Source organism: Giraffa tippelskirchi, chromosome 1 (genome assembly GCF_054371585.1).
Source record: "Giraffa tippelskirchi isolate mGirTip1 chromosome 1, T2T-mGirTip1v1.2.pri, whole genome shotgun sequence".
Lineage (NCBI taxonomy): Eukaryota > Metazoa > Chordata > Mammalia > Artiodactyla > Giraffidae > Giraffa > Giraffa tippelskirchi.
Window position 1 is genome coordinate 80,115,776 of NC_137275.1, and position 26,483 is coordinate 80,142,258.

General features: G+C 36.8%; 1 protein-coding gene across 4 annotated transcripts; it reads right to left on the reverse strand.

Annotated features, from left to right (window-relative positions):
* Positions 1–2,339: 2,339 nt before the first annotated feature.
* HPGDS (hematopoietic prostaglandin D synthase) lies at positions 2,340–26,483 on the reverse strand. 4 transcript variants are annotated; one of them, XM_081594985.1, is made up of 7 exons: positions 26,442–26,483; positions 20,898–21,039; positions 18,524–18,571; positions 15,963–16,055; positions 13,113–13,222; positions 8,112–8,210; positions 2,340–4,185 (listed from the first exon to the last, which is right to left on the reverse strand). In XM_081594985.1, the coding sequence occupies exons 2-7, from the start codon at positions 21,028–21,030 to the stop codon at positions 4,021–4,023; spliced, it is 648 nt and encodes a 215-aa protein (XP_081451111.1). In that variant the 5' UTR covers positions 21,031–21,039; positions 26,442–26,483; the 3' UTR covers positions 2,340–4,020. The 4 variants fall into 4 exon arrangements, with proteins under 4 accessions (XP_081451111.1, XP_081451118.1, XP_081451129.1 ...); XM_081594992.1 differs by lacking the exon at positions 18,524–18,571; XM_081595003.1 differs by lacking the exon at positions 15,963–16,055.

Below are 26,483 nucleotides of genomic sequence, written 5' to 3' on the forward strand. Positions count from 1 at the left end.
TGTTTTTCAGTGTAATTCTTTTTTTGTTTCTTTGTTTTTTATTAATTTTTTATTGAGGGATAATTGCTTTATAGAATTTTGTTGTTTTCTGTCAAACCTCAACATGAATCAGCCATAGGTATACATATGTCCCCTCCCTTTTGAAACTCCCTCCTATCTCCCTCCTCATCCCACCCCTCTAGGTTGATACAGAGCCCCTGTTTTGAGTTTCCTGAGCCATACAGCAAATTCCTGTTGGCTATCTATTTTACATATGGTAATGTAAGTTTCCATGTTACTCTTTCCATACATCTCTCCCTCTCCTCCCCTCTTCCCCATGTCCATTAGTCTATTCTCTATGTCTGCTTCTCCACTGTTGCCCTGTAAATCAATTCTTCAGTACCATTTTTCTAGATTCCATATATATGTGTTAGAATATGATATTTATCTTTCTTTGACTCTCAGTGTAATTCTTAATAATGTGTATAGTAATTTTTTCCCTCAGACTTCATAGAACATTGTTATGAAGAAAGAAGCACCTTAAACAAGATCACAGTTAGATGGGCTTGCCTTTTCTTTCTTCTTTTCCCACACCCTGCCCCCGCTATTTGCTTCTCAACTGTATTCTCTTTCCTCTGCTATTCATTTCATGGATAAGGCTATCTGTTTTGTTAATCTCTTTCCTGATATGACATACTAAGATTAGACAACTCAATAATATTAACATGTATATTGAACTAAAATGTTATTTATCAATATAATTGTGGTTTAAAATAGATTGGGATAATCCAAATATACAGTTAATTGAAAGATTTCAACGTAAATGGCTTGTTTATATGGGTAGTTTTTGTACAGTCATGTAGAACTATAAAAATGATTCAAGTTGAAAGTGTAAAATAATCCTCAGGAAAAATGATTGTTTCATGACCTTTAAAAATTTTGTCAGCATAAAATAAATGTATGAGTAAATGAACAAAATAGGAAAACTAATATTTAGTGCACTGTAAAATATTAGACATGTTGAGAAAATTTAATTTTTGTAAAAAATTTATCAAAGTAGTTTGAACAGTACCTTCCTGTAAAACTTGCAGGCAAGAATTTTTTTTTTTTTTACCTTGGCAAAGAGTCATAATCCTAGATTTCATCAGCTTCCAACATTTCGTTGCTCTTTCAGTGTTATGAAATAGTGCCACCCACCCACATTGTTTTTTCTTTGTAAATAGACTTTAGTAGAGGAAATTTAGGATCATAGCAAATTAAGCAGGAAGTACAGAGGGTTCCCATGTACCCTTGTTCCCACACAAGACAACTTCCCTCCCTATCAACATCTTACACCAAAATGGTATATTTGTTAAAATCAGTGAACCTACATCGAGACATCATAATCACCAAAAGTCCATAAATTACACTAAGGTACACTTGATGTTGTACAGTGTATGGGGTTTGACAAATGAACCTGTTATAGTATCTTGCAGAATAGTCTTACTGCTTTAAAAATCCATATAAGTTTCCTCCATGTCTTTTCATGGCTTGATAGCTCATTTCTTTTTAGCAATGAAAAATTTCTCTTATTGGGTATACCACAGTTTTCTTATCCATTAACCTACTAATGGATATTTTGGTTGCTTCCAAGTTTTGGCAATTATTGATGAGGCTACCAACAACATCAATGTGCTGGTTTTCGTGTGGACCTGTTTTCAACTCCCTTGGGCAAATACCAAAGAGTGTGATTGCTGAATCATATGGTAAGAATATGTTTAATTTTGTAAGAAATTGCCAAACTCTCTTCCAAGGTATATGTACTATTTTGCATTTATATCAGAAATGAATAAAAGTTCCTGCGGCCCCACATCCTTGCCAGCATTTGATGTTCTACTTTGAATTTTTGCCTTTATACTAGGTATGTAATAGTATCTCATTGTTTGCAGTTCCCTAGTAACATAATGTTGAGCATCTTTTCATATGCTTATTTACCATCTGTGTGTCTTTGATGAGGTGTGTATCCTGATGTTTTCATCCATTTTGTAATCAGGTTGTTTATTTTATTGTTGATGTTTAAGAGTTCTTTATATATTTTGGATAAAGTCCTTTTGCATGTATTTTCTTCCTATCTGTGGCTTGGCTTCTCATTCTTTTCACCTTCTGTTCTTTTAATGTGAAGGATTTTTCACCAGTCTCACTTCCTCCAGGATATCTTCATCTTTGTCACAACCGCTTTCCTCATTTATGTCAGTAAGTTTGCCTTCACCAAGTTCTTCAGACTGCATCTGAAGAGTGTCTTTCCATTTATGTTCAGTTTGAATTTCACTCCAGCATTATCACTTTTCTTTACTGCGCTTTCATCTTGTGGGTGAGTTCTCTTTTTTCTTTTTTTTTTAATACTTTGATTTTATTGGAGTAGAATTGATTTACAATGTTGTTTCAGCTGTACATCTAAGTGATTCAGTTATACATACATATATTTTTTAGATTCTTCTGTCATATAGGTAATTACAATACTGAATAGAGTTCCCTGTGCTATGCAGTAGGGGTCCTTCTTGGTTATCTGTCGTATATAGTAGTATATGTATGTTCATCCCAAACTCCTAGTTTATTCCCCCCTACACACATTTTCACTTTTGGTAACCATAAATTTGTTTTCAATATCTGTAAGTCTGTTTCTGTTTTGTAAATAAATTCATTTGTATCTTTTTTAGACCCCACATATAAGTGATATCATGATATTTTTCTGGCTTACTTAACGTAGTGTGGTAATACCTAGGTCCATCCATGTTGCTGCAAATGGTATTATTTCATTCTGTTTCTCTATTATATATGTGTTCCACCTCTCAGCCCTTCCTCTGTTGATGGACATTTAGGTTGCTTCCGTGCACTGGCTGTTGTAAATAGTGCTGCGACGAATGTCAGGGTGCACGTGTCTTTTCAGGTTATTGTTTTCTCTGGAAATATGCCCAGGTATATGGTTGCTGGATCATACAGTAGTTCTAGTTATAGTTTTTTAAGGAACTTGCAAACTGTTCTCCATAGTGATTGTAACAGTTTACATCCCCACCAACAGTGTAAGAGGGTTCTCTTTTCTCCATACCCTTTCCGGTATTTATGATTTATAGACTTGCTTTTTGATGATGGCCATTTTGGCTACTCTGAGGTGATACCTCATTGAAGCAACAGCTTTGATTTGCATTTCTCTGATAATTAGTGATGGTGAGCATCTTTTCATGTGTTTTTTGGCCATTTCATATTTTCTTTGAAGAAATGTCTCTGTAGATCTTTTGCCCATTTTTTGATTAAGTTGTTAGTTTTTTGTCAGAGTTGCATGAGCTTTTTGTATATTTTGGAGATTTAATCCCTTAACTGTCACTTCATTTGCAAGTATTTTCTCCTGAGGGTTGTCTTTTCATTTTGTTAATGGTTTCCTTTGCTGTGGGTGAGTTCCCTTTTTCAGTTATCCATTTTTGTAAAATATCAAGTGGGTTTATCACTGAGAAACAAGCAGGCAGTGCAACTACACACTTTGCTGTCTGTGCGTAAATAACAGATGTGCAGTGACCAGTCACCAACAGACTGTGAAAGAAGTGGCATGTTTGGTCATATATCTGTCTGTTATTTACATAGTGACTTGTGGACCGAAGCGCTAGCAGTAAAATTTATACTTTATGCAATTACTCATTAATACACCATGGAAACTGAAATCCAAACTATTTCTTTTTTTGGAAAATATGTAACTAAACCACTGTGACTGAAATTCATGTATGTCAGAACTAGTGCAAAGCATGGCCTGCCTGTATGGTACACTATTTTCCCTGGTTATAGATAATGTGAAGCTTTTCTGGAGAGAAGAAGATACTGAAAACAAAAGTCTTTTTTTTTTTAATCCCCTTTCCTCCTTTTTTTTCTTTTAATAAGCAGAGTATGACAGAAGTGAAAGTGTTGACAGAGCTGAGGGGGTGGTGTATGCACATTATGCTGCATGTTGATGTAGCTTCTTATCTGATGAGAGTGAGGCTGTGAAGAATAAAGGTTGGAGGTGGCCGGCATTACCTAGAGTTTGGTCTGGGGCCTTCGCAGTATCCAGTCAGCGATGGCAGGAATGCTTTGGACTTTCTTCCGTAATGTCACCAGCCTGGGATGGATGTCCAACAAATCAGGTTTAAAGATCAAAAGTGTGGTACTGCAAATTTCCCAGTAGAAGTCTGCCAAAGTTACCTAGATTAAAGGAAACAAATTTTCATTGGAACATAAAAGGGCTAATTTCTTAATGTAAAAAAAAAGTTGTTTTTTAATTCAGAATAGTCTGTAATTACAAAAGCAGACTGTGTATATGATAGAAAATTATAGATAACACCATACTCCCAAGCCCGAGGTTACTCATTAACACTTTGGTATAAGGTTATTTTTCTATGCATGTGTGTGTATTTTTACTAAAATGAGATATTACAGTGTATACTCTTTTGTAATTTGATTCAATCTCCACCTTTCTGTGACAATACATTTTTATGTTATCTAATACCCTATCAATGCTTTTCCATCTGTTCCCAAATGTCCTTTATAGGACAAAGCAGTATCCACTCTGGGACCATGCGTTTCACTTGGTTATATCCTTTAACTCAATTCAGAACAGTACCCCCCCCCCGCCTCTTTTATTCCATATCATTGAATTATTGAAGATTCCACACTACTTCTGCACAGTATCCTGCCTTCAGGATTTTTATAATTATTTCATCTTTACCTTGTTCCTTTATATGGCAGAGTAAAAAGGAATAGAGTACAAGTTATCTTTAGAAAGTACATGGCTTTAAGTTAAATACTTTTGGCTAACATAACATTATATTGGATCACATCAGAAGACATAATATATGTCTGACCAGTAGTATAGCTGGCCACTGTACAGTAGGGTAATGACAGCCTAGTCCTACTTTTGTATGCCTTTTTTGTTTGTTTTTAATTTGTACACTTGTTTTGTTCCTTTATGACTAGAAACTAATCTGGATGATGTTACTTTGGCTCCATATAAATGCCAATCAAAGAGTGAAGTTTAAATATGGACTGTTCTTAGTTTTGCTTTTGTTTGGGATTTAATAATGCAGATTGCTAGTGTTTTATGAACTTGCTCACTAAACATCTGTCAACATTAATAGGACAGTTTATTGGTTAGAGGATTCAGAATTCAGTCAACAAATATTTATGAAGTACCTACTATGTGCCCTGTACAGATTAAGTGCTGAGATTGACTTGAGAGCAAGATGTAATGCAAGACGCTTCCCTGATGAAGTTCTCATTTTAGAAGCAGGAAGACAATCAAACATGGAAAGTGTGGTGCAGGGGATCAGCCACCTGCACCTCCCTGATCTCACCTTCCTGTAGTAGAAAGCTCACCACCCTGATCTCACCTTCTCTTACAAGCGCACCAAAAATCACAAGTGTCTGCAGAACAACCATCGATGAAAAAGACCAGCATCTACCAGAAAAGATCTACAACTAAAGACATAAAGAAGGAACTACAGTGAGACAGGTAGGAGGGGCAGATTCATAATATAATCCAGTCCCTTATCCTGCTGGGGACAATCGACAAATTAGAGAATAAACATGCTGCAGAGGTTCTCCCACAGGAGTGAGTTCTGAGCCCCAAGTCAGGGCCCCTAGCCCAAGAGTCCTGCACCAGGAAGACAAGACCCTAGAGTATTTGGCTTTGAAGACCAGCAGGGTTTGATTTTGGAAGTTTTCAAAGAACTGGGGGAAATAGAAACTTTACTCTTAAGGGGGCACACAAGATCTCACACCAGGATCCAGGGCAAAATCAGCATTTTGATAGGAGCCTGAGCCAGATCTGTCTACTGGTCTTGAAATGTCTTCCAGAGAGGCAAGAGAGAAGTTGTGGCTCATGCTTGTCCTCTATGTTCATGCTAAGAAAAGAGAAACTGGCAGCAGCCATATACGGGAGCTTTCTACCACATGGACACTGGTAGAAAGTGTTCCCTACTCCTACTCTTACATACTGGGGAAGGGATTAAGACATACAAACCATTATGTATAAAATAAGCTATAAAGAAATACTGTACAACATGGAATATAACCAATATTATATAATAATTATAAATAGAGTATAAGTTTTAAATTGTGAATCACGATGTTATATACCAGTAACATATAATGTTGCACATCAACTGTACTTCAATTAAACAACGAAATCCACGTGAAGTGAAAAGGGTGATGAAAAAGAGAGATGAGCGAGGTTCTCAGGTGGTTAGAGAAGTCCTTTAAGAGGTGACATTTAAGCTAAGGCTTGAATGATAAAAAGATCCAGACGTACAGTGATTTGGGAATTAAACATTTTAGGCAGAAGGAAGAGCAAATGTAAAGGCTTTCAGGCAGGAGTGTGACTTGTATCTAAGGGAAAAACAAAACACCAGAGTGGAACATTTGGAGGAAGAGAGAAAGTGCTGAGAGATAGAGTCAGGAGATAGGTTACAAAAAAATTTTAATAAAAAGCAGAAGAAAAAATATTTTAAGTCATTAGAAATTGTTCAATCAATAGGGCAGAGAAAGGAACAAAAGACATGGCAAGTTTGCTTCTCTGTCTCTTCAGGACTAAGCAGGTAGTGACTAGAATAAGTCCCAAAGTGTGGCAAAAAGCAGTATCTTGTCTCCTAGAAAGGTGTCTCGTTGAAGGCAGGCGCCCCAACTTAACACACCTTCTCAATCAGATTTAGATTTGAACTTTTTCTTGGCAAGACTACTTCATAGGTGACAGGGTGCTCCTCTATTAGCAGGTCCATAATATCTGGTTCTCTCCCTTTTGTGATATTAACAATTGTTGATAATCAGTGCTTAGATCCATTGATTCATCATGGGTTGAAAGATAGCAATGGTTTATTTTAATCTCTCCTTACTTACTAACTAAAAAACTTTTATGAAGACAAACTTCGTCCCATCTGTTTTTTTTTTTAATCTTGAGGTTTAATTGGCATAAGAATGGCAAGATAAATGCTTTATTCAACCCCCACACACACACATACACAACTTTTTGTTTTTTAGTTTTCTGAATATAGACAGTCGGTCTCTGGCTTACAGTGGTTCAGCTTTACTATTTTTTGACTATACCATGGTGTAAAAATGATACATATTCTTTAGAAACCATGCTTTGAATTTTGATCTTTTCCCAGGCTAGTGATGGGCTGTATAGAACTCTCCTGTGATGCTGGGCTGTGGCAGTGAACCATGTGATCAGGAGGGTAAACAACTGATACACTTACAACCATTCTGTACCCATACAACCATTCTGTTTTTCACTTTTACTACAGTGTTCAATACTTGCATGAGATATTCAGCACTTTATTATAAAGGTGTTGTGTTAGACAGTTTTGCTCATCTTTGGCCAGTGAGAGTGTCTACAAGTTTGACTGCTAGGTCCTTTTGACACAACTCCAGTTTGGGGTTTTTGTTTTGTTTTGTTTTGTTTTTTTAATAATTAATTTGGTTCTGGTATAACAAAGTATTCCCAGCTGATGTTTTACATTTCCTGCCCCAAACTGAGGATGAGATGTTTCTCCAAGACATTAGTTACTTTTAGAATTTGGAGGCAAGGATCTGGGTCCTAGGGTTGCCTAGGACAAGTAAGTTGGTCATTTTTTCAAGAAAAAGACACGGTGCTTTTTTTCTTTACCCTAAAATAAAGTACATTGTGAACTGGAACTGGTATATAATTAATACTGTTTGCCCTGAGAAAGTATTTATAATGAGATGTGTAGTCAAATCACTGTGTTTTACCAATGATGATGTTTCTTAAAATAGTTTTTTACTAATAGGGTACAGAGATATTTCTCCACATACTCTATTCACCAGTTTGACACAAGTTCATTTGTTTCACTTTGCTCTAGTTTGTCAATGATAGCTTTTTAAAATGTTTTTGTTATTGTTGTATAACATATAAAATACTTTAGTGTGTTTTTCCAAAGTTAACATCACCAAGAAAGGTTTATTCAAAGAAGTTTAGCTTTTGTCCCTCTAACCTACTTCCTACTTCTCTAACCTACTTCTTCCCTATGGGTAACACTTTTTTCAATACATTTTTGTAGTTTTTGATCTATCCATATATATCTACATGCATATTTTAAGATGTAAAACATACTCACAGAGTCACCAATAAACCACTCGTTTTCCCCTAAGTATGTGTCCAAATTTTGCAGAAGAGGAGGTGCATCACATGTAAGTAGCTCCTTAAATATCTGATTCTAGGAGAGAGAGGAAAGATCACTCTAAGGATAATAGAAGAAAAAGGGTTGAAGAGGAAATTGATTACATTTTGTCATCAGTTCTTATAGTTTTTTTCATTTAACATGACTAAATCATTCATCAATAAAATCTTTTCATAGTTTTTAATCCTAATTTTTGTTAGTGAAAATTATTCTATTATATTTTTACATTTATAAAATCCCCCCACCTTTTTGTGCTCACTCGCTTTAAAGTTAAATAATGTAACTAAAGGTAAAGAAATTAACTTTTATTTTCTTGGGCTAGATTCTTCCAGTTTAGCAGTCTTACACTTAACAGAAGAAGTATTATGCTTTTTGGCCTTTATGAATTTTCTCTCTTTGACTTAACATTGTACCTTAGAGTGAGATTCTCTGCCTTGAAGATCATCTATAAAATCCATCATCGAGGTGTCCCCTTTTGATATAATATGTAAGATATTATTACAAAGCAAATAATATCCTTGGGGAAAAAATGAACAAATATACCCACTTAAATAATTATCTTTGTTTTTACTTAAATCTCTGAAGAACAAATAATTTATTCATGGTGTCTTTCTTGGTAAGAATTGTTTATTTGTTTGTATATGAAAACTGGGCTGGTTTGTATTGTGGATAGGAAATGTAAACTAAAAAGTAGCAGCAGCAGCAGCATCAATATTCATAAATGACCCATAATAAAATTCAGCCTTTATTAATGTCAGATAGTAGATAAGTCCTTCATCATTTCACTGAGTTACTATTATGACTTAGCTAGGTAGTACAGATAATTATAATATAATGCCTTATATTGAGGAATACAGTTTATAAAAGCTTCATTACACCTTTACATATGTTTGTCACATATCACAAACTGAAGGTTGGGAAGCTTGTCATTATTTTGATTTTATATGCTTTCCACGGCTCTGTACCACCTTTGTACATACGGTTCTCTCTCTATGCTAAATATATTCATGGTTCTAAAAATAATGGGAATCCTTTAGCCCCTTATACAAAATTTGTGAGCTGAGAGGCAATAGGCCCAGAAACGTGACATTTCCCACAACTTAGCTTAGCTCTGCATCAGTTGGGGAGGCAATAGCCAGCGTGGCTATCCTAGAATAGCTGGAAACAGGAGGGAGTTCAGTGAAACAGGATATAGATGCTGTACAGCTTTCCAAAAACTCCTGTGTGCTCACTTGGGTAATTCTGCTACTTTTTCTACTGTGCATTTCCATAGTATAAGAGGCACCAGTGCTTTGCATATGCAGTGCCAGATGAAAATCTTATCTCTACCCTTTTGACTTCTCCTTTAGCCTAGGTTCTCTTATTGTCTGTGGTGAGAATCATCTCAGTCTAATGAAATGTAGATTGCTAAACAGCATAACCATTTGTGTTTTGAGTCATTTTAAAGAATATTCACCAGAATAACCTAAAGAAGATAAAATGTTTTTATGTGCTGTGCTTAGTCACTCAGTTGTGTCCCACTCTTTGTGACCCCATGGATTGTAGCACACCAGGCACCTCTGTCCATGGCGATCCTCCAGGCAAGAATACCTGGAGTGGGTTGCCATGCCCTCCTTCAGGGGATCTTCGCCACCCAGGGATCAAACCCAGGTCTCCGGCATTGCAGGCAGCTTCTTTACTATCTGAGCCACCAGGGAAGCCCAAAAATGTTGTTATACATCCTTTTTAAAGTATATTTTCTGATAAACCCTCGATAGCCATTCTTATTCTTGATGGACTCAGAAATTTCCTACCTCCTTCTCCGGAGTTATAAGGCAGTAGATTTATGCACACTGAAAAGCTATTGCTATAGTTTTCTATCAAGCAACCTTTACAGGATTTAGGGAGGTTTGTATATTTCTCCAAAGTACCATTTTAAAATCCACACTTAACCAAAATCATTTAGTATTGGAAAAGGGGCACTGATGTTCCTTCAGTCCTGCTTACCCTTCATCCCCCACCCACAAACCCCTGCCTTGTTCTTCAGATGAGAAAACTGAAGCAAATGCATTGTATAACCACAGAAACTCTAGTGATAAATTCAAGGATTTTCAGTGTGACCAGTGCTCAGAGACAAATTTTGCCTGTAAGTTTAACTTTTTTAAATTTTAAATTAGAAATGGAATTTTTAGCACTGATACATTTATAATTAAATAAATTTGATAGATTTTGTTTTAAGCACATATAATAAAAGGACTATTTTCACTATCTTGACTATTTTTCATTTTTACTGTTTTCAGGAGTCTGCTTTTGAACATTTTACCTGACCACAAGGTGGCAGCAATGCAACCCACTACAGAGAGACTAAGTGACAAGATACAAAAGAACTGTTATTTTTCATTGTATTCTGGTTAGGTCCTACTTTACTAATCAGATAATCCGATAGTCTGGCTATCTGCAATAATTCTGCAACACATTGTCCCTTGATATGATTTATTCATAAACTTGGATTATGTCCTGTGAATGTTGGGTTTTATTTTGTTTTGTTTTGTTTTGTGGTAGGTAGTATGTAAAAGCATTGTTATTCTAACGCAAAGGTAAAGTTACTCTCATCATAAATTTTCAAAGACATTTTCCTTTGGGAGATTGCTTCTGTTATGGAGCCCCAATCACAGAAAGGTACAAAGTAGAGAAATAGAGAAAGGCAAGCCAATATGGGACAAAAACCTTTAGATACTTTTTTTTCTAAATTGAGGATTATGTATCTGCTTGTTTCTGCATTTATAAGGATATGTGAAATATAGATGTCATGTCTGACAAAAGGAAAAATGATGAGCACTGAAGTGTATAATAATACTATTAATAACTGTTAATAACTAATATTTAGTAAACACTTTCCACCTAGCCATGGATACTTATTCTACTATTTAATCCTCCCAACATACTTCAAATGGGCTTCCGTGGTGTCTCAGAGGGTAAAGCGTCTGCCTGCAATGCAGGAGACCCAGATTCGATCTCTGGGTTTGGAAGATCCCCTGGAGAAGGAAATGGCAACCCACTCCAGTATTCTTGCCTGGAGAATACCATGGACGGAGGAGCCTGGTAGGCTACAGTTCACAGGGTTGCAAAGAGTCGGACATGACTGAGCAACTAATACGTCAAAGTAGATTGTATGATATCCGTACTTTACAGACATTGAATATGAAAATTTGATAGGGAGTTAAGTGGCAACTGGTGAAAAGAGGATCAGAGTTCAAGCCTGGCATTCTGACTCCAGAGCCCAAATGTGTTTCTATCATCAAAGCTGAGACTTTATGTAAGACTTTGTTCTGGTTAGTCAAGTATGTGTGTATATATATGCATGTGTGGGTGTCTCCCCACACACCTTACATTTATATCAAGGAATCAGTAAATGTGAATACTTTTATGTTCCAAATATCTCTTTAAATCAGAGGGTCCTAATCAAACAAATGGTATTTAGAATAAATGGTGGTGGTGATGGTTTAGTCGCCAAGTTATGTCCGACTCTTGTGACCCCATGGATTGTACCCCACCAGGCTCCTCTGTCCATCGGATTCTCCAGGCAAGAATACTGGAGTGGGTTGCCATTTCCTTCTCCAAGTAAATTTGCTTAAGTAAATTGATAAGACTGCCATTTGTTCTGTGCTGTAGCTTTTCTTTGGTGGCTCAGATGGTAAAGAATCTGCCCGCAATGCAGGAGACACGGGTTTTATCCCTGGATGGGGAAGATCCCCTGGAGAAGGGAATGGCTACCCACTCCAGTATCCTTGCCTGGAGAATTCCATGGACAAAGGAGACTGGCAGGCTACAGTCCATGGGGTCACAAATGGTCGGTCACAGCTGAGCAACTAACCCTTTCACTTCACTTAAGCTATAACATGTACATAATAAATACTCCTGCACAGCTGTTTTGAATGGCCGCTGGCCCTGTGACATTGTACTCAGTGGTTAAGAATGTGGAGTCTGAGCCACAGTGTCTGGGGTTTGAATTCTTCATGTACCACTTACCAGCTAAATAACCTTAGGCAAGTTATTTACCTTCTAATTGAACCTCCATTTCTTCATCTGGAAAATGAGGATAACAGTTTCCAGTATTTAAAATGAAGAAGGCTTGTTGATAAAAGATATGAATACTGGGGATGTGCCTCAAGTAAACAAAGGAGTGAATGAAAACAGAGGAAAGCATCCAGGAAACAGGACTCTAGCTCAAGAGAAAGATATTCCTGGGATGGCAGTGAAGGGAACTCCAATGATGAAAGCTGTGCAAAAACCTAGACAGCTCTACAAAGGAGAATGGCAATCTCTGGCTGGATATCTCCAAGGAAATAATGGAAACAACAGATTATCTGATGTCATTGACTTTGTGGAATACAGTATTGGCAGGCTATTGGGTAGTGTGTGAAGGTTCAGCAATAAAAGTGAAAAAGAAGCAAATGTAAAAAGGCAATTACTACTTTGAGGAAGAAAGTGAGAAAGGAAATATAATCAAAATATAGCATAGTGCACAGTTCTCCACACTATTTTCATAGGCATTCTAATGTAATGAATAAATATTGATTTCACCACAAAATTTTAATATTAGGAGTTTGGGAGAAGGGAATCAGAATGACTGTGTAGGAGATAGATTCTCATGAGTCTCATAAGTATCAAAACTATTTAAAATTTGTGAATCAGAGAAAGCCATATTTACATATCCTATATGGAGATCCCTAAATCCTAAAGAAACAGCTAAAAGCTTTAAAACAAGGGCTGCACCTGAGGAAGGGTTAATAAAAAGAGGTAGGGCGGGAATCACTGTAGTACTTTATTTTAAACTTTTTACTATAACTTGATATTTTAAAACTAGAGATATGTTTTACTTTGATAAAAAGGAACTTTTAAAAGCACCTAACAACATTTGGCAAATGGATATGATTAATGGCAAATGGATCACGTTACTTTTATATCTTGTTTTTTCTCTGCCCAAGGAAAACGAGACATGAAATCATCCAGTGTGTCCACAATTGCATCCACTTGACATTGTTCTAGTTCTGTTTTTCCAGCCAAATCTATGGAATAGAGAGAGGACATTTTATGCCCAAGAATATACTCAATTTAATTTACCATTGTAAAGCTTTTTTGTAAAAGGCAACATATTCATATGGTTCAAAAATTCTCAATAGTATACAGTAAAACAGTATCCAGTGAAAAGTAACTGCCACCTCTGCTCCCATTCACTTCATTTTGTTCCTTCCTTGCCTATCATATTGGTAACCATTTTCATTCATTTATCTTTTATTATTCCATTGTTTCTTAAGGAAAATAAGAATATGTATCCCACTCAACATGCACCTCCCCCCATATATCCTAGTTTTTCCTACAAGTCCTTTAAGGGCATCCTTACCCTTTTTTCAGGCACATGGGATTCCTTTAAGTGGAAGTGCCACAATTTACTTAACTAGCCTCAACTGATTAGGTTTGTTTCCAGTCTTTTGCTAGTACAAGCAATACTACAATAAACAACCTATACATATATTATCATTTATCTTGTAGAAAGAATTACTCCTACTTGTGCAGATAGTTTTCTGTCAAGAGCATGTGTTTGGTTCCTAGAAACTGTAAGTTTAAAATAATAGAAAGTTTTTTTTTTTTTCCTGCCACTTGATCAATATTTTGCTAAGGAATCATTGGTCTTCCTAAATATATTCTCACTGGTGTCAATTTAAAATGCTTCTGTGTAGAAGCATGCTGAATTGGTTGCATTTCAGCAAAGGAAACATTAACAAAATGAATCCCTATAAGGGATTAATACCCAACATATATAAACAGTTCATACAATTCAACATCAAAAAGACAATGCAATTAAAGAATGGGCAGAAGAATTGAATAGACATTTTTCCAAAGATGAAATGCGATGACCAAGAGACATTACTTTGCCAACAAAGGTCCGTCTAGTCAAGGCTATGGTTTTTCCAGTGGTCATGTATGGATGTGAGAGTTGGACGGTGAAGAAAGCTGAAGCTGAAGAATTGATGCTTTTGAACTGTGGTGTTGGAGAAGACTCTTGAGAGTCCCTTGGACTGCAAGGAGATCCAACCAGTCCATCCTAAAGGAGATCAGTCCTGGGTGTTCATTGGAAGGACTGATGTTGAAGCTGAAACTCCAATGCTTTGGCCACCTCATGCAAAGAGTTGAATCATTGGAAAAGACCTTAATGCTGGGAAAGATTGGGGGCAGGAGGAGAACGGGACGACAGAGGATGAGATGGTTGGATGGCATTACCGACTTGATGGACATGTTAAACTCCGGGAGCTGGTGATGGACAGGGAAGCCTGGCGTGCTGCTATTCATGGGGTCACAAAGAGTCAGACACGACTGAGTGACTGAACTGAACTGAACAGGCCCATGAGAAGATGCTCAGCATCACTAAGCATCAGGGAAATGCAAATCAAAACCATGATGAGGTATCACGTCACTCCTGTCAGAATGGCTGTCATCAAAAAGAACATAAATAACAAATGTTGGCAAGGATATGGAGAAAAGGGAACCCTCCTACACTGTGGAAATACGTGTGGTCACTGTGGAGAATAGCAGGGAGGTTTCTCAAAAAACTAAGAAGTACCATATGATTCAGCAGTTCCAGTCCTGGACGTCTATCTGGAAAAGATAAAAACTCTAATTTGAAAAGATACATGCACCCCAATGTTCATAACAGCATTATTTACAATTGCCAAGGTAAGGAAGCAACTAAGAGTCCATCAAGAGATAAATGGGTATTGAAGGTGTGGTGGTTTTGAGAATCAGGATGTCTCTGGCCAGGTGATCCATGCTCAGGGGTCTGTTAACTCACTGTCCCCTTGAGAGATAACCTGAGTTTGTATGTTAATGACATAGTATATTATATTATATGAAATTAAGATGCTTGCTCCTTGGAAGAAAAGCTGTGACCAACCTAGACAGCATATTAGAAAGCAGAGACAATACTTTGCCTAAAAGGTCCATCTAGTCAAAGCTGCAGTTTTTCCAGTAGTCATGTACGGATGTGAGAGTTGGACCATAAAGAAAGCTGAGCGCAGAAGAATTGATGCTTTTGAACTGTGATGTTGGAGAAGACTGTTGAGAGTCCCTTGGATTGCAAGGAGATCAAACCAGTCAATCCTAAAGGAAATTAGTCCTGAATATTCATTGGAAGGACTGATGCTGAAGCTGAAAATCCAATACTTTGGCCTCCTGATGCAAAGAACTGACTCATTTGAAAAGACCCTGATGCTGGGAAAGATTGAAGGCAGGAGGAGAAGGGGACAACAGAGGATGAGATGGTTGGATGGCATCAGTGACTTGATGGGTAAGTTTGAGTAAGCTCCGAGTTGGTGATGGACAGGGAAGTCTGGCGTGCTGCAGTCCATGGGGTCACAAAGAGTCAGACACAACTGAGCAACTGAACAGAACTGAACTGATGCCTCATGTATTTCCTGTTAATTTCTGATAACTTATGCACTCTAGCAAAAGTTTGGGTTCAGATATATCTGTCTAATTTTTCAGCTAAATTCTAACTAAGAAGGGATTGAAAACAAGGAGGTGTGGGGCAGGAGAGACTGGACAATATAAGATAAAATTAATTGTCTAGGGAACTCAGGGAAAATTAAACTGATAGAGATGGTGCATTTATACTAATTTGGCATTTAATCCCGTTATCCCTTGCACTGTATAGTTTAATCTCATTCAGTAATAGAGCTGCTTAATGAATAGTAAATACATGCCATGCATTTTTTCAGTTATCAAAAACCTTAAACATAAAGAATATATTACCTGTATTTCTGGTCAAGTATCTTGCTATTGCTAGACTCTGGTGAAGGTTAAGTCCATCAACTTCCAAAATGGGGATTTTGCCAAATGGAAGAGCTTAAAATAAAATAAGCAAATAATCAACTTCCAGAGCAAAATCAAGTCATAATACTTTTGTTTTACTGATAATTGTGGAAGCAAAGCATGAGAGTAACATTGCAGAATTCTTGAATATTTATTCTGTAAGGGATATTGTTAGTCACTCAGTCATGTCCGACTCTCTGTGACCCCATGGACTGAGCCCGGTACCAGGCTCCTCTGTCCATGGAATTCTCTAGGCAAGAATACTAGAATGGGTTGCATTTCCTTCTCCATGGGATCGTCCCAACTCAGGGATCAAATCCGGGTCTCCTACATTGCAGGCAAATTCTTTACCCACTGAGCTACCAGGGAGCCTATCTAGTGCAGGGGTCCCCAGCCTCTGGGATCTAATCCTGGTGACCTGAGTTGATGTAATAATAATAGAAATAAAATACACAATAAATGTAATGCACTTGAAGCACCCCAAAACCATCACCACCCCCTCCCTGGTCTATAGAAAAATTGTCTTCCTGTATCTAGTCCCTGGAGCCAAAATCTAGCTCCTGGTTGGGGGCTGCTGCTCTGGTGGAATCTTTAGATTTCACAAGTTAAAAAAAAAAAGCTTGTTAGAAAAAGAAGCTGCTCACAGATACAGAGGACAAACAAGTGGTTACCAGTGGAGAGAGAAAGGAGGGGACAGGCGATATAGGGATGGAGAAGTAAGAGGGATAAAGTGTTATGTATAAGATGAGCTACAAGGATATATTGTACAACATGGGGAATATAGCCAATATTTTATAATAAGCATAAATGGACTATAATGTTTAAAAATTGTGAATCACTGTATTGTACATCTGCAACTTATATTGTATGGTAACAACAAATTTTTTTAAAAGGGGAAAATGAGTTGTTAGAAGAACTGCTATAGAGTTAGTGACAGAACTGGGTCTAAAATCCAGGTTTACATCAATGCTTATATATATTATCTTACATACTTCCTATGTAACTTTTTAAAAAAACTTCTCTTTTAAAGTCTCATTAATTTTTCAGTCTTCTGAGATTATATTATTCTTTAAACCCATAGTCTGAGGAATATGGAGTGTTTGATAATTGAGTTGTGGTAAGGAATTTAGCCAAACTCTGATTCCGATGAGGGACTTTGAAGTATATAGTAAGGCAACAAGCATATTTATACAAATCTAGAACAGACTCAGAGAAGGTATATTAATATTTCTTTGTAAATCCTACTTTGTTTTCTTATCTAAACCTATTATATTTTTGTCAGAAAGTAATTTGTTATTCTTCTTTATAGAAACATTCTAAGTTGAAGATAAATAAAAATTCTACCACATAATTATAATCATTTTAATATTTTAATTGCTTTCCCATATACATATAAATTGGAGTAGGAAATGGCAACCCACTCCGGTATTCTTGCCTGGAAAATTCCATGGACAGAGGAGACTGGCAGGCTACAGTTAGTGGGGTTGCAGAGTTGGAAATGACTGAGCAACTAGGCACACACGCATACATATAAATATAAAATCATAATGTATATAATGTTTGTAAACCACTTTTTTTTTCATTTGATGATACCTTTCCTTTTTTCTTTTTTTTACTTCTTTTTTTCCCTGCTTGTCTTCACCCTGCAGCCTGGGGGATCTTAGTTCACCAACCAGGGATCAAACCTGTATCCCCTGCCATGGAAGTGCCAAGTCTTAACCACTGGACTGCCAGGGAGGTCCCTGATAATAGCTTTTTAAATCTTTCTAAATCAATAAAACACCATTTTTTGAACAGCATGCACTTTGCCATGTGAATTAATCACAATTTTCCCAACCTGTGCCTTGCTTGCTCAGTTTCTTCGGTCATGTATGCTTCTACAACCCTAAGGACTGTAGCCTGCCAGGCTTCTCTGTCCATGGCAAGAATACTGGCAGGAGGATGCCATTTCCTCCTGTAGGGAATCTTCTTGACCCAGGGATTGAACCATCATCTCCTGTATTGCAGCTGGATTGTTTACCACTGAGCCACCTTAGGTTTGGACATAAATTATTTTGGAAGGAGGGAAAAGAATAAAGTGCCACTTAAAATCCCACGACCCTAACTCAACTGCTAGCATCAGCCTTCAAGTGTCTTTCATATGCACTGAATAGTGCAAGATGAACTACAGTTCCCACCGAGAATAAAAACCTCTTTGAATACTTACCTAATTAAGCATGCCTCTTACTGTTCTAAGTGTTTGAGAGACTCGGTGAGCAAAACAAAGTCCCAAATAAAGCTGACACAAATTATGATGCCTTACTTGAAGCATACTGTGTGAGTAAGAGTAAATAACATGCCTTGCATTTTGGGGGTTGCTTCCCTTGTGCTAGTCATTGTACTAAATATTGAACATGCCCATTAGGTCTTCAGGTACTTACAACAGCTCTATGAAGTAGATATTAACTACCATCTCATTTTATAAATGAGGAAAAGTTATATAAAAAGCCCAGATCACACACCTGGTAGAGGTGAAATCCAAACTGAGGTCAGTTGGAACTCTTGCTCAGCTGTTTTTAGTTCGAAGAGCCATGTTTTGAGAAAGATATTAAAAATCAGAGCAAACCCAGAGGATAGTATCCAAGTTAGAAAGGGGTCTGAAGATCACATTATATGAAGATTGGCTGAAGAACTTCACACTGTTCACTGAAGTAGACAGAACAAACTAAGTGGAACATAAAAACCATCTCAATATGGCACAACTATCAAATGGAAAGAAAAATCTTACTTATTCTAACTATCTCTAAAATGCAGAACCAGAACCCATAAGAATTCTTTTTCCAAAAAGAAATTTTTAAAGGGCAGATTTTAACTCAAGATCAAGAATAATTATTTTACCGTTGGAACTATTAACAGTGGAATGTGTTTTCTTATGAGATGGTAAGCATTCAGCTACTGGAAGCCTTTGAGCCAAGCTTGGAGTGATTGCCAACAGTTGGAATACAGGGCTGCATCCAACAAGAAGAAATTTAAGAAGACAAATACGAAGTCCTTTATTTGGTTCCAGAAAAAAATAATTTCAGGGTGTTGGAGTTGTAACTTAACAGGAACACCTGTCAAAAAGCTTTAAGAGATTTAATGATGCTAAACATAAAGCCTCAGTGTGCTATAGCTGCCAAAATAGCTACTGTGATCTTGGTAAAATGTCTTAGAAAAATGTCTCGACTTGTGCCAGGAGTGATGGTCCCAGTCTACTGGGTGGTGGTCTTATGCCTGGAACATTTGTGTTTCCCCATAGGTGCCACACGTAAGATGGCCGAGTCTAGCAGGAGCTTGTTCTATTTGGGTGGTGAGGAAACCCAAACCAGGGGAAATAAATAAATAAATCTCCTCTTCAGGAAGAGGAGACAATTGTCCCTTGAACCTATATGTGATTGCATATCTCAGATAGTCTATAGGAATCAGTATCTAAGTAAAGAAGTAGAGTCAGGGAAGGTTGGACTGAATTTCACAATAATCAGAGAAACAATCAAGGAAGTTCCAAAAGCTGATATACACGTGCATGAGTTACCTAGGGACTCAGTCCTGGATTCAGCCAAAGACCGTCTTTATCTTCAGAGCATTTTCATTGAACTGACTACACAGCAATGGCTTTTTCTCTATGATGTTTTAAAGATTCTAAATTTCTTCAAATAATTGGATGTGAGAGGAAAAAAAATTTGTTCTTCCTGATTAAAACGGTAATTCCAAGACCTGATTAAAACGGTAATTCCAAGACCAATATGTGAAAGCCATATGGAGATAATTTCAGTTTTGTATAAGGAAGTTTCTTTTAAAAGTTTTCCTCCCCTCTACTTTCTGTTCTCCCTTCCTAGAATTTCATGGAAATGTTGCACCTCCTAAACTGACTGATTCGCAACTGTCCTTATCTTTTTTCTCTTATTTTTCATTTTTTCCCCTATTGTGCTTTCTGGAGGATTTACTTATTTTTCATCATTTTATTTGTCTGTTTGTATCAGACATTAACTGAAGAAACTTTTGTCTCTGAACATTCCTTTTAGATTGTGTGGAGTATCTTCTCTTTTCTCTGAGGATGGTATATTTTTTTAAGTTGTTTTCTTTCTACTCTATCTTGACATCTTCAGAGATGAAAACAGTTTCCATCCCCTACTTCAGAGATGGACTTGATAGTTCTAAGGTTTTTCCTACCCCCTTTGCCAGTGATTGGTTCAGAAATGGACACATGGACCAGCTTGAGCCAGTGAGACGTGAGAGGTTTGCTGAGGTCTCCTGGGAAAGTTTTTCTTCCTTCTTCTGGGAACACTTAAGGAAGCAGTGTTAAGCTTTCTCCTGTAACCTCTCAAGATTGCTGCTTAACACTGCCTGGCTGGAATTGCAGCAAATATATTGCTACCAGCTTCATGATTCAGCCAACACACTGAGGGGGAAAACTGAATAAAGCCATCTTTGGAAACCTGGCCTTCTGGATTTTCAGTTATGCGATACAATTTATTTCCTTGTTGTTTAAGCCATTTGGTTTTCTGGTAAAGCAGCTTATCTGATCCATTGTCCAAATACTATTGATAGCTGAGCAAGCCCAGTCAGTTCCAACGGTCAAAAGTTTAACTTCCGTATTCCTCCGTTTCAGCTCTTCTGACAGAGCTTTATGTTCAGTTATTTTGATCTGCTCCCTCTGTCAAGAGTGTGTTTTCACCGCAAATAGGAAATTTTCTGGGTCACATAGCATTTATTTAACTTGCCTGAACTGCTGTTTCTTAATGTAAAGCTACATAAGAGCTAAAAACCTTTATATTTTCTTTTCCCCGAGGAGAGACAAAAGGTTCTAGAAACATTTCCTCTTCATACATTTCCATCAACAACATTTATGCTACTTACTTGACTTGATTTCAGGCCAATCAGCTTGTTCTATTCTGTGGTCTTCATATTTTATGTCCAAATATGCAAATATATAACGAATAATTTCTGCTCTCCCCCTCATATTAAAATAAATGAGTTTGTAGTTTGGCATGGTGTGATTCTGGAAAGAGTGAAATAGAGGAATTATTTTAACAGCTCTCTTGAGATGTTTCAACATTTTTCTTGGAGGACTTTTTGAAAAATTTATGGCATTGTCTGAGATAACCAGAGACTTTAGAGGATATTTCAAAACCGGAATTATAAATCATTATCTTAATAACGTATGGGGAAGATTTGATAGAAATAAGATCTTGACTCTCTTTAAGAACTAGCTGGAACATTTCAGTGAAATAACCAAATCCAGGTTTTAATTATAAAAAGATATCAGAGAGTACCTATACATCAAACTTTGGAGAATGGAGTCAAAAACTTTGCATTTTAGGATTTTTTTTTTTTCTTCTGCCTTTAGACACTTGTAATGAATGGTGTTTGACATCTGCTTTGTTGTTTGCTTTGATGACACAGCTGAGTTAGTGGGGACAGCTGGGTAAGGATTGCAAGGGCAGGGTACACGCAAGAGGCATGTAAACCAGCATGTCAATTTGTCATCCCCTTTCTTCCCTCCCCCGTTGCTTTTTCCTGAAGGAAGCGAAGTCTAGGGGAAATACCCCTCTCTTCTCTTACTGCATCCATGCTGCTGAGTTCTATTGTGTTGCTTCTATATACAAATAGACCCCATATTGGGCACCTCTGTTGGGATGGGATGATGGTGAGCGTATTTCTTTATTCCCTCTGCAGAGGAGCTAAGAAGAAAGACACAAATGTTTCTTACATTTCAGGAAGTTTGCTAAAACAGGCTGTATTGGTTAGATGGAGGTCATCGTAACTTTGTGAGTTTTTGTGATTTGTACAATTTCATTTCTATTGTCTATAAACATTTAGTAATTTTAAGCACTAATATTAGAATGTATTGCAATCTTATAATGATTAGGCAAATGAAACACATTTTCATTTGAAGTTCCATTTTTCTACTTAGTTTCTGTGTGCCTTTGGGTGAGTCAACATAGTATCTCCAAATTTCAAAGTCCACTTTTTATAAATAGAGATACTAATATGGATTTGGGGATTCAATGAGGTAACACATGCAAAGCGTTTAGCACAAAGCTAGACACTTAATTTTTAGCTGTTAATAACTTTGAATTCATTCTACTCAAGAATAAACACCATGATTACAACACACAAAAATTTAATTAAATAAAAATAATAAATAGCATTTATTTATTTAAAGTGCTGAGCTTAAATAGTTTATTCTCTACTAAGGAAGTCTTTCAGAGATATTAATGGAATGTTAGATAAACAGCTGAATTTGGAATACAAAGTTCCATCTGAAATCACTTCACATAAAAGATAAAATACAAATCATAAAAATCTTCATTGCCTAGCTCACGTCTTGAGTACATGTGATCTCAAGTGTCTATCTGTGGGGAGGCTGATGGGGAATAACTGTCTGTTTATCTAGACCCCCACCGGATCCAGGAAAGAGTGATGGCAATTCCTAGCAAATCTATTTCTCAAGGCCCAGGTTTTTTCATACCTAGATGCTGTGGAGGTGGCACTCCTTGTAAGAGACAGAGTCACCCTAACAGTCTGTGTCCTGTCCACTCTCATTAGCTAGTCTAGTCCCCAGCCAAGTGAAATGTGGCACATACCACACATCAGTATGTGAGGGATTGTTCCCTAAAGAATTCACTAGAGTAAATTAATGAAAATTCCAAGGTTTATAGCCCCAAATTCCTTTGGGGTGAAATATGCATATAGGAAATCCACATTTGGGGCACTAAATGAAGTGCCCATCAGAACAATGAGGTTGTTTTCCAAGTTTCTTGGAAATTTTGAGCTTAGAAATAGTGGAAAAGATATGAGAACAAATAAAAAAATAGTGGATAAAAATGTAAAGTAATACATTTCCTTCTGAAAAAACATTTTACGTAATCAAAATAAAGGGTCCACTTTTATGCAGGATACAAAACATAATTGTTAGGATTCCTTGGTCTATTTGTTTAAAATCTCAAAAAAACAAAAATAGCTGTCACAGTGGAAGTGTTGTTCTTCATTGGAGTTTTTATTTGAAAAGCATTTCATGCTATTTTAATTGATTTTCATGCTATTGGTCAATGCTTCAGAGGAAATTATGAATTTCTTATAAACATTATATGTGTATATAGATTGATATTTGTGCATAGCATCAACATTTTAAATTAAATATAATCTTTTCTCATTTGGTCAAATACCACATAATTCTGCAAGAAAATGAGGGGGTTGTTAATTCTGCAAAGTCAAACCATTTTATATTGCATTTAATTCAAGTAAAGAAGACATTTAAAAATTCCTAGCATGAATTGGTAGCTGTCTATATTTCTCTGCAAATAGATCTTTAAATCTAAGACTTGGCACAGGCCGTGGACATCTGACAAATGCTTATCTTGCCTTCAAGAACATCCTTTCAACAGTCATAACTCATTAATGAAGCTTTACTTGAACATCACATTTCTGTAGTTACTTGCATAGTTATATTTTCTACCAAGCAAAAGTCTGGTTTCTTGATTTTTACAGTTATAAAACTCCAAACTTGAAGACTTTTATTTTTTAAGATATATGTGCACATTTTATAACACAAAACCAGTAAGTACTAAAGATAAAAACTGTTGGAAGCATACACTGACTCTAAAAATCCTATCTATATCTATAAGCTTTTGCATAAAAACTAACAGGAGGAATTCCAAGTAAATATTTTCATGGCCAATGAAAACATAAGGAAACTTACAATAAAATCTAAAGTAGAAGAACATATTTTCTTCCCTGATAGCATTTAGCAGTATATCTGTAACAATAATCTCACTTTGCTAAAGCCTTTATTTCATAAGGATAATGAACTAAAAGGATGAACTTAAAACACATCCCCACCCCACCCCCACCAAGGGATGCAGTGAGGATCAAGTTCAGGGTAGAGGAGGTGATAGAAGGGAGTGAGTGGTTTGGAGTGACCCCACCATTTACTATCTGAATGACCTTGGGCAAGTCACTGTTCCTGGCTTTACTCTCCTTACCTGTAAGGTGGCAATGAAAATACTGTGTGTAAAGTACTAAGGAGATCAAACCAGTTAATCTTAAATCACCCCTGAATACTCATTGGAATTACTGATGCTGAAGCTGAACTCCAATACTTCAGCCACCTGATGTGAACAGCTGACTTCTTGGAAAAGACCCTGATGCTGGGAAAGATTGAGGGCAGGAGAAGAAGGGGGTGACAGAGAATGAGATGGTTAGATGGCATCACCGATTCCATGGGCATTAACTTGGGCAAACTCCAAGAGATGGTGAGGGACAGGGAAGCCAGGTGTGCTGTGGTCCGTGGGGTTGCAAAGAGTTGGACACAACTTGGTTACTGAACAACAACAAAAGTACCAACACAGTGCTCAGTACCTAGTATTTGTTGAAAAAAAAAAAAAGGTGAGAATGGGTAAGAGAGAGAGGGATGGTTCCCCCTAGCAGTGGGGAAGAGTCCAGCTTTGTGTGATTCAATTGGACTCAAATCCTTGAGATAGTGTTCTTTGGTAAACCTATTCTGCTACAAGGACATAAAAAGTGAAAGTTACATAAAAAGAGGATACAAAGTTGAAATCAAGAGTGAGAGAAAGTTTGCCTAGACCAAATGAACAGAAATGAAACGCAGTGATCAGGATCTGGAATTCTAGCGGCACTGGGCAGCCTAGACCTTAGCTTTTTTCAGAATGAAAAAATGAATGGTTAGTCACTCAGTCGTGTCCGACTCTTTGCGACCCCATGGACTGTAGCCAGCCAGAGTCCTCTGTCCATGGAATTCTCCAGGCAAGAATACTGAAGTGGGTTTCCATGACCCCCTCCAGGAGATCTTCCCTGCAAGGGATCAAACCCAGGTCTCCTGCATTGCAGGCAGATTCTTTACCATTTGAGCCACCAGGGAAGCCCCCAGAATATTTTTCAAAATAAAAGGGAATAAAATTCTCTACACAGGATGGGAGGTTGGAGGAACCTGCTTGAAACATAAGTAAGGAGTGGAAAGGAAGAGACAAAACTGTCCTTTGCAATCAAATGATTGCCCATATTCAAAATCCAAGAGACTCTAGAAGTAAACCTGATCTTAAACTTCAAATGGAAATGTAAAGGACTAAAATAGTCCCCTAAGATTTAAGAGTATAGAGGAGAGAACGTGACCTACCAGATAGCAAGACATATAAAAAGCCATGTAATTATGGTAATGTGATGTTTGTTCAGGACTAAATATAGGGAGATGCATAGAGTCTGGAGACAGAACCCCAGATATATGACAGACAAGATACTACAATGGGCTTCATAACAGGAGTAGGCTAAAATATTTGGGAGACAAAAGAGGAAAGATATACATAATTAGACCCTGACTTCACATGATACATAGAAATAACACCCAGGTGTATTATAGACTTGAATATGATTTAATTGGCCTGTGAAAATTCCAGTGTCATGCTGGTCACTTATTTCCTGTTAGCTTCATCTCTGAGCTCTGTCATGGTCATTCTGTGTTAGGGGAAGCTGTATTTATTTCCTGAAATGATTTAGAAACAAGAAGGAAAAAGTTTGATCATGCTTAAGTTTCTCCTGTACACCTAGAAACTAATCGCTAATTTTCTCCCACTCCACACCAAGTCATGAGAAGTTCCTGATTCAGCAGATAAACAAAAAGCTTACTTCAGTTTCTTTTTGAAAAATAAGATATAAAGATTCTTAAAGAACATATGGGTGAATGACTAACTAATGCCCTGGATAGGTATTAGTTACCCACATAAAAACTTGTATGAATATAGCCATTAAATGCAAAATAAAATACAGTTTTGATATTTGCTAAACTTGTTTAGAAATTAAAACTTTATATAGAAAATAGTAGTGCTTTTGAAAAATTCTACACTGGGTATTTCCTTTCTTTCTCCTAGGTTTGTAGCTCTTTTTTACTTTATGTAACACTGATACATTTCAGCCGATTTACAACAAAATACAGAAATGTTTAATCCCAGAAGCAATTTTCATGCAGTCATTGAAAATACAAACTATCTTTATAAATCCATTTAATTTTAACTAAGTCTTTATTCTAATCTGTATATTGCTGTAAGAGCACAGTAAAACAAAGTCTCAAAAATTCTAATGTCTCTGCTAGAAAAATGACAACAATACAAATTCGAATCTCTGGCAAAGGAGGCTAAGATTCAAATATTTTGTTAAGCACTTAAAAGATTTAAACAGATTATTTGAAAAAGGGATAGAATTTGGGGAGTAATTTTGATGGATAAAAGCTTACAAATAAAGAATTAAGTATTAACAATTTTACAGTTCAATCTAAAAACAGGGCATAAGACACACGTACAAAATATGACAGTAATAAAAATAAACCTAAAATGAAGAGTAAAGATTATATCATTTCTAATCTCTGTACAGTTCAGTCATATCACTTACTGGAGCTGTGTCTCTGTGGAGTTTCTAGTATCTTCTATGCTC

Coding starts and splice junctions, on each gene's coding strand:
- HPGDS (XM_081594985.1), bottom strand. CDS start 21,030: ATGCCAAACTACAAACTCATTTATTTTAATATGAGGGGGAGAGCAGAA. Junction 18,572..20,897: donor TTGGCCTGAAATCAAGTCAA/GTAAGTAGCATA, acceptor AACTAAAAACAG/CTGAGCAAGAGTTCCAACTG. Junction 16,056..18,523: donor TTGGATTTCACCTCTACCAG/GTGTGTGATCTG, acceptor TTTTATTTTAAG/CTCTTCCATTTGGCAAAATC.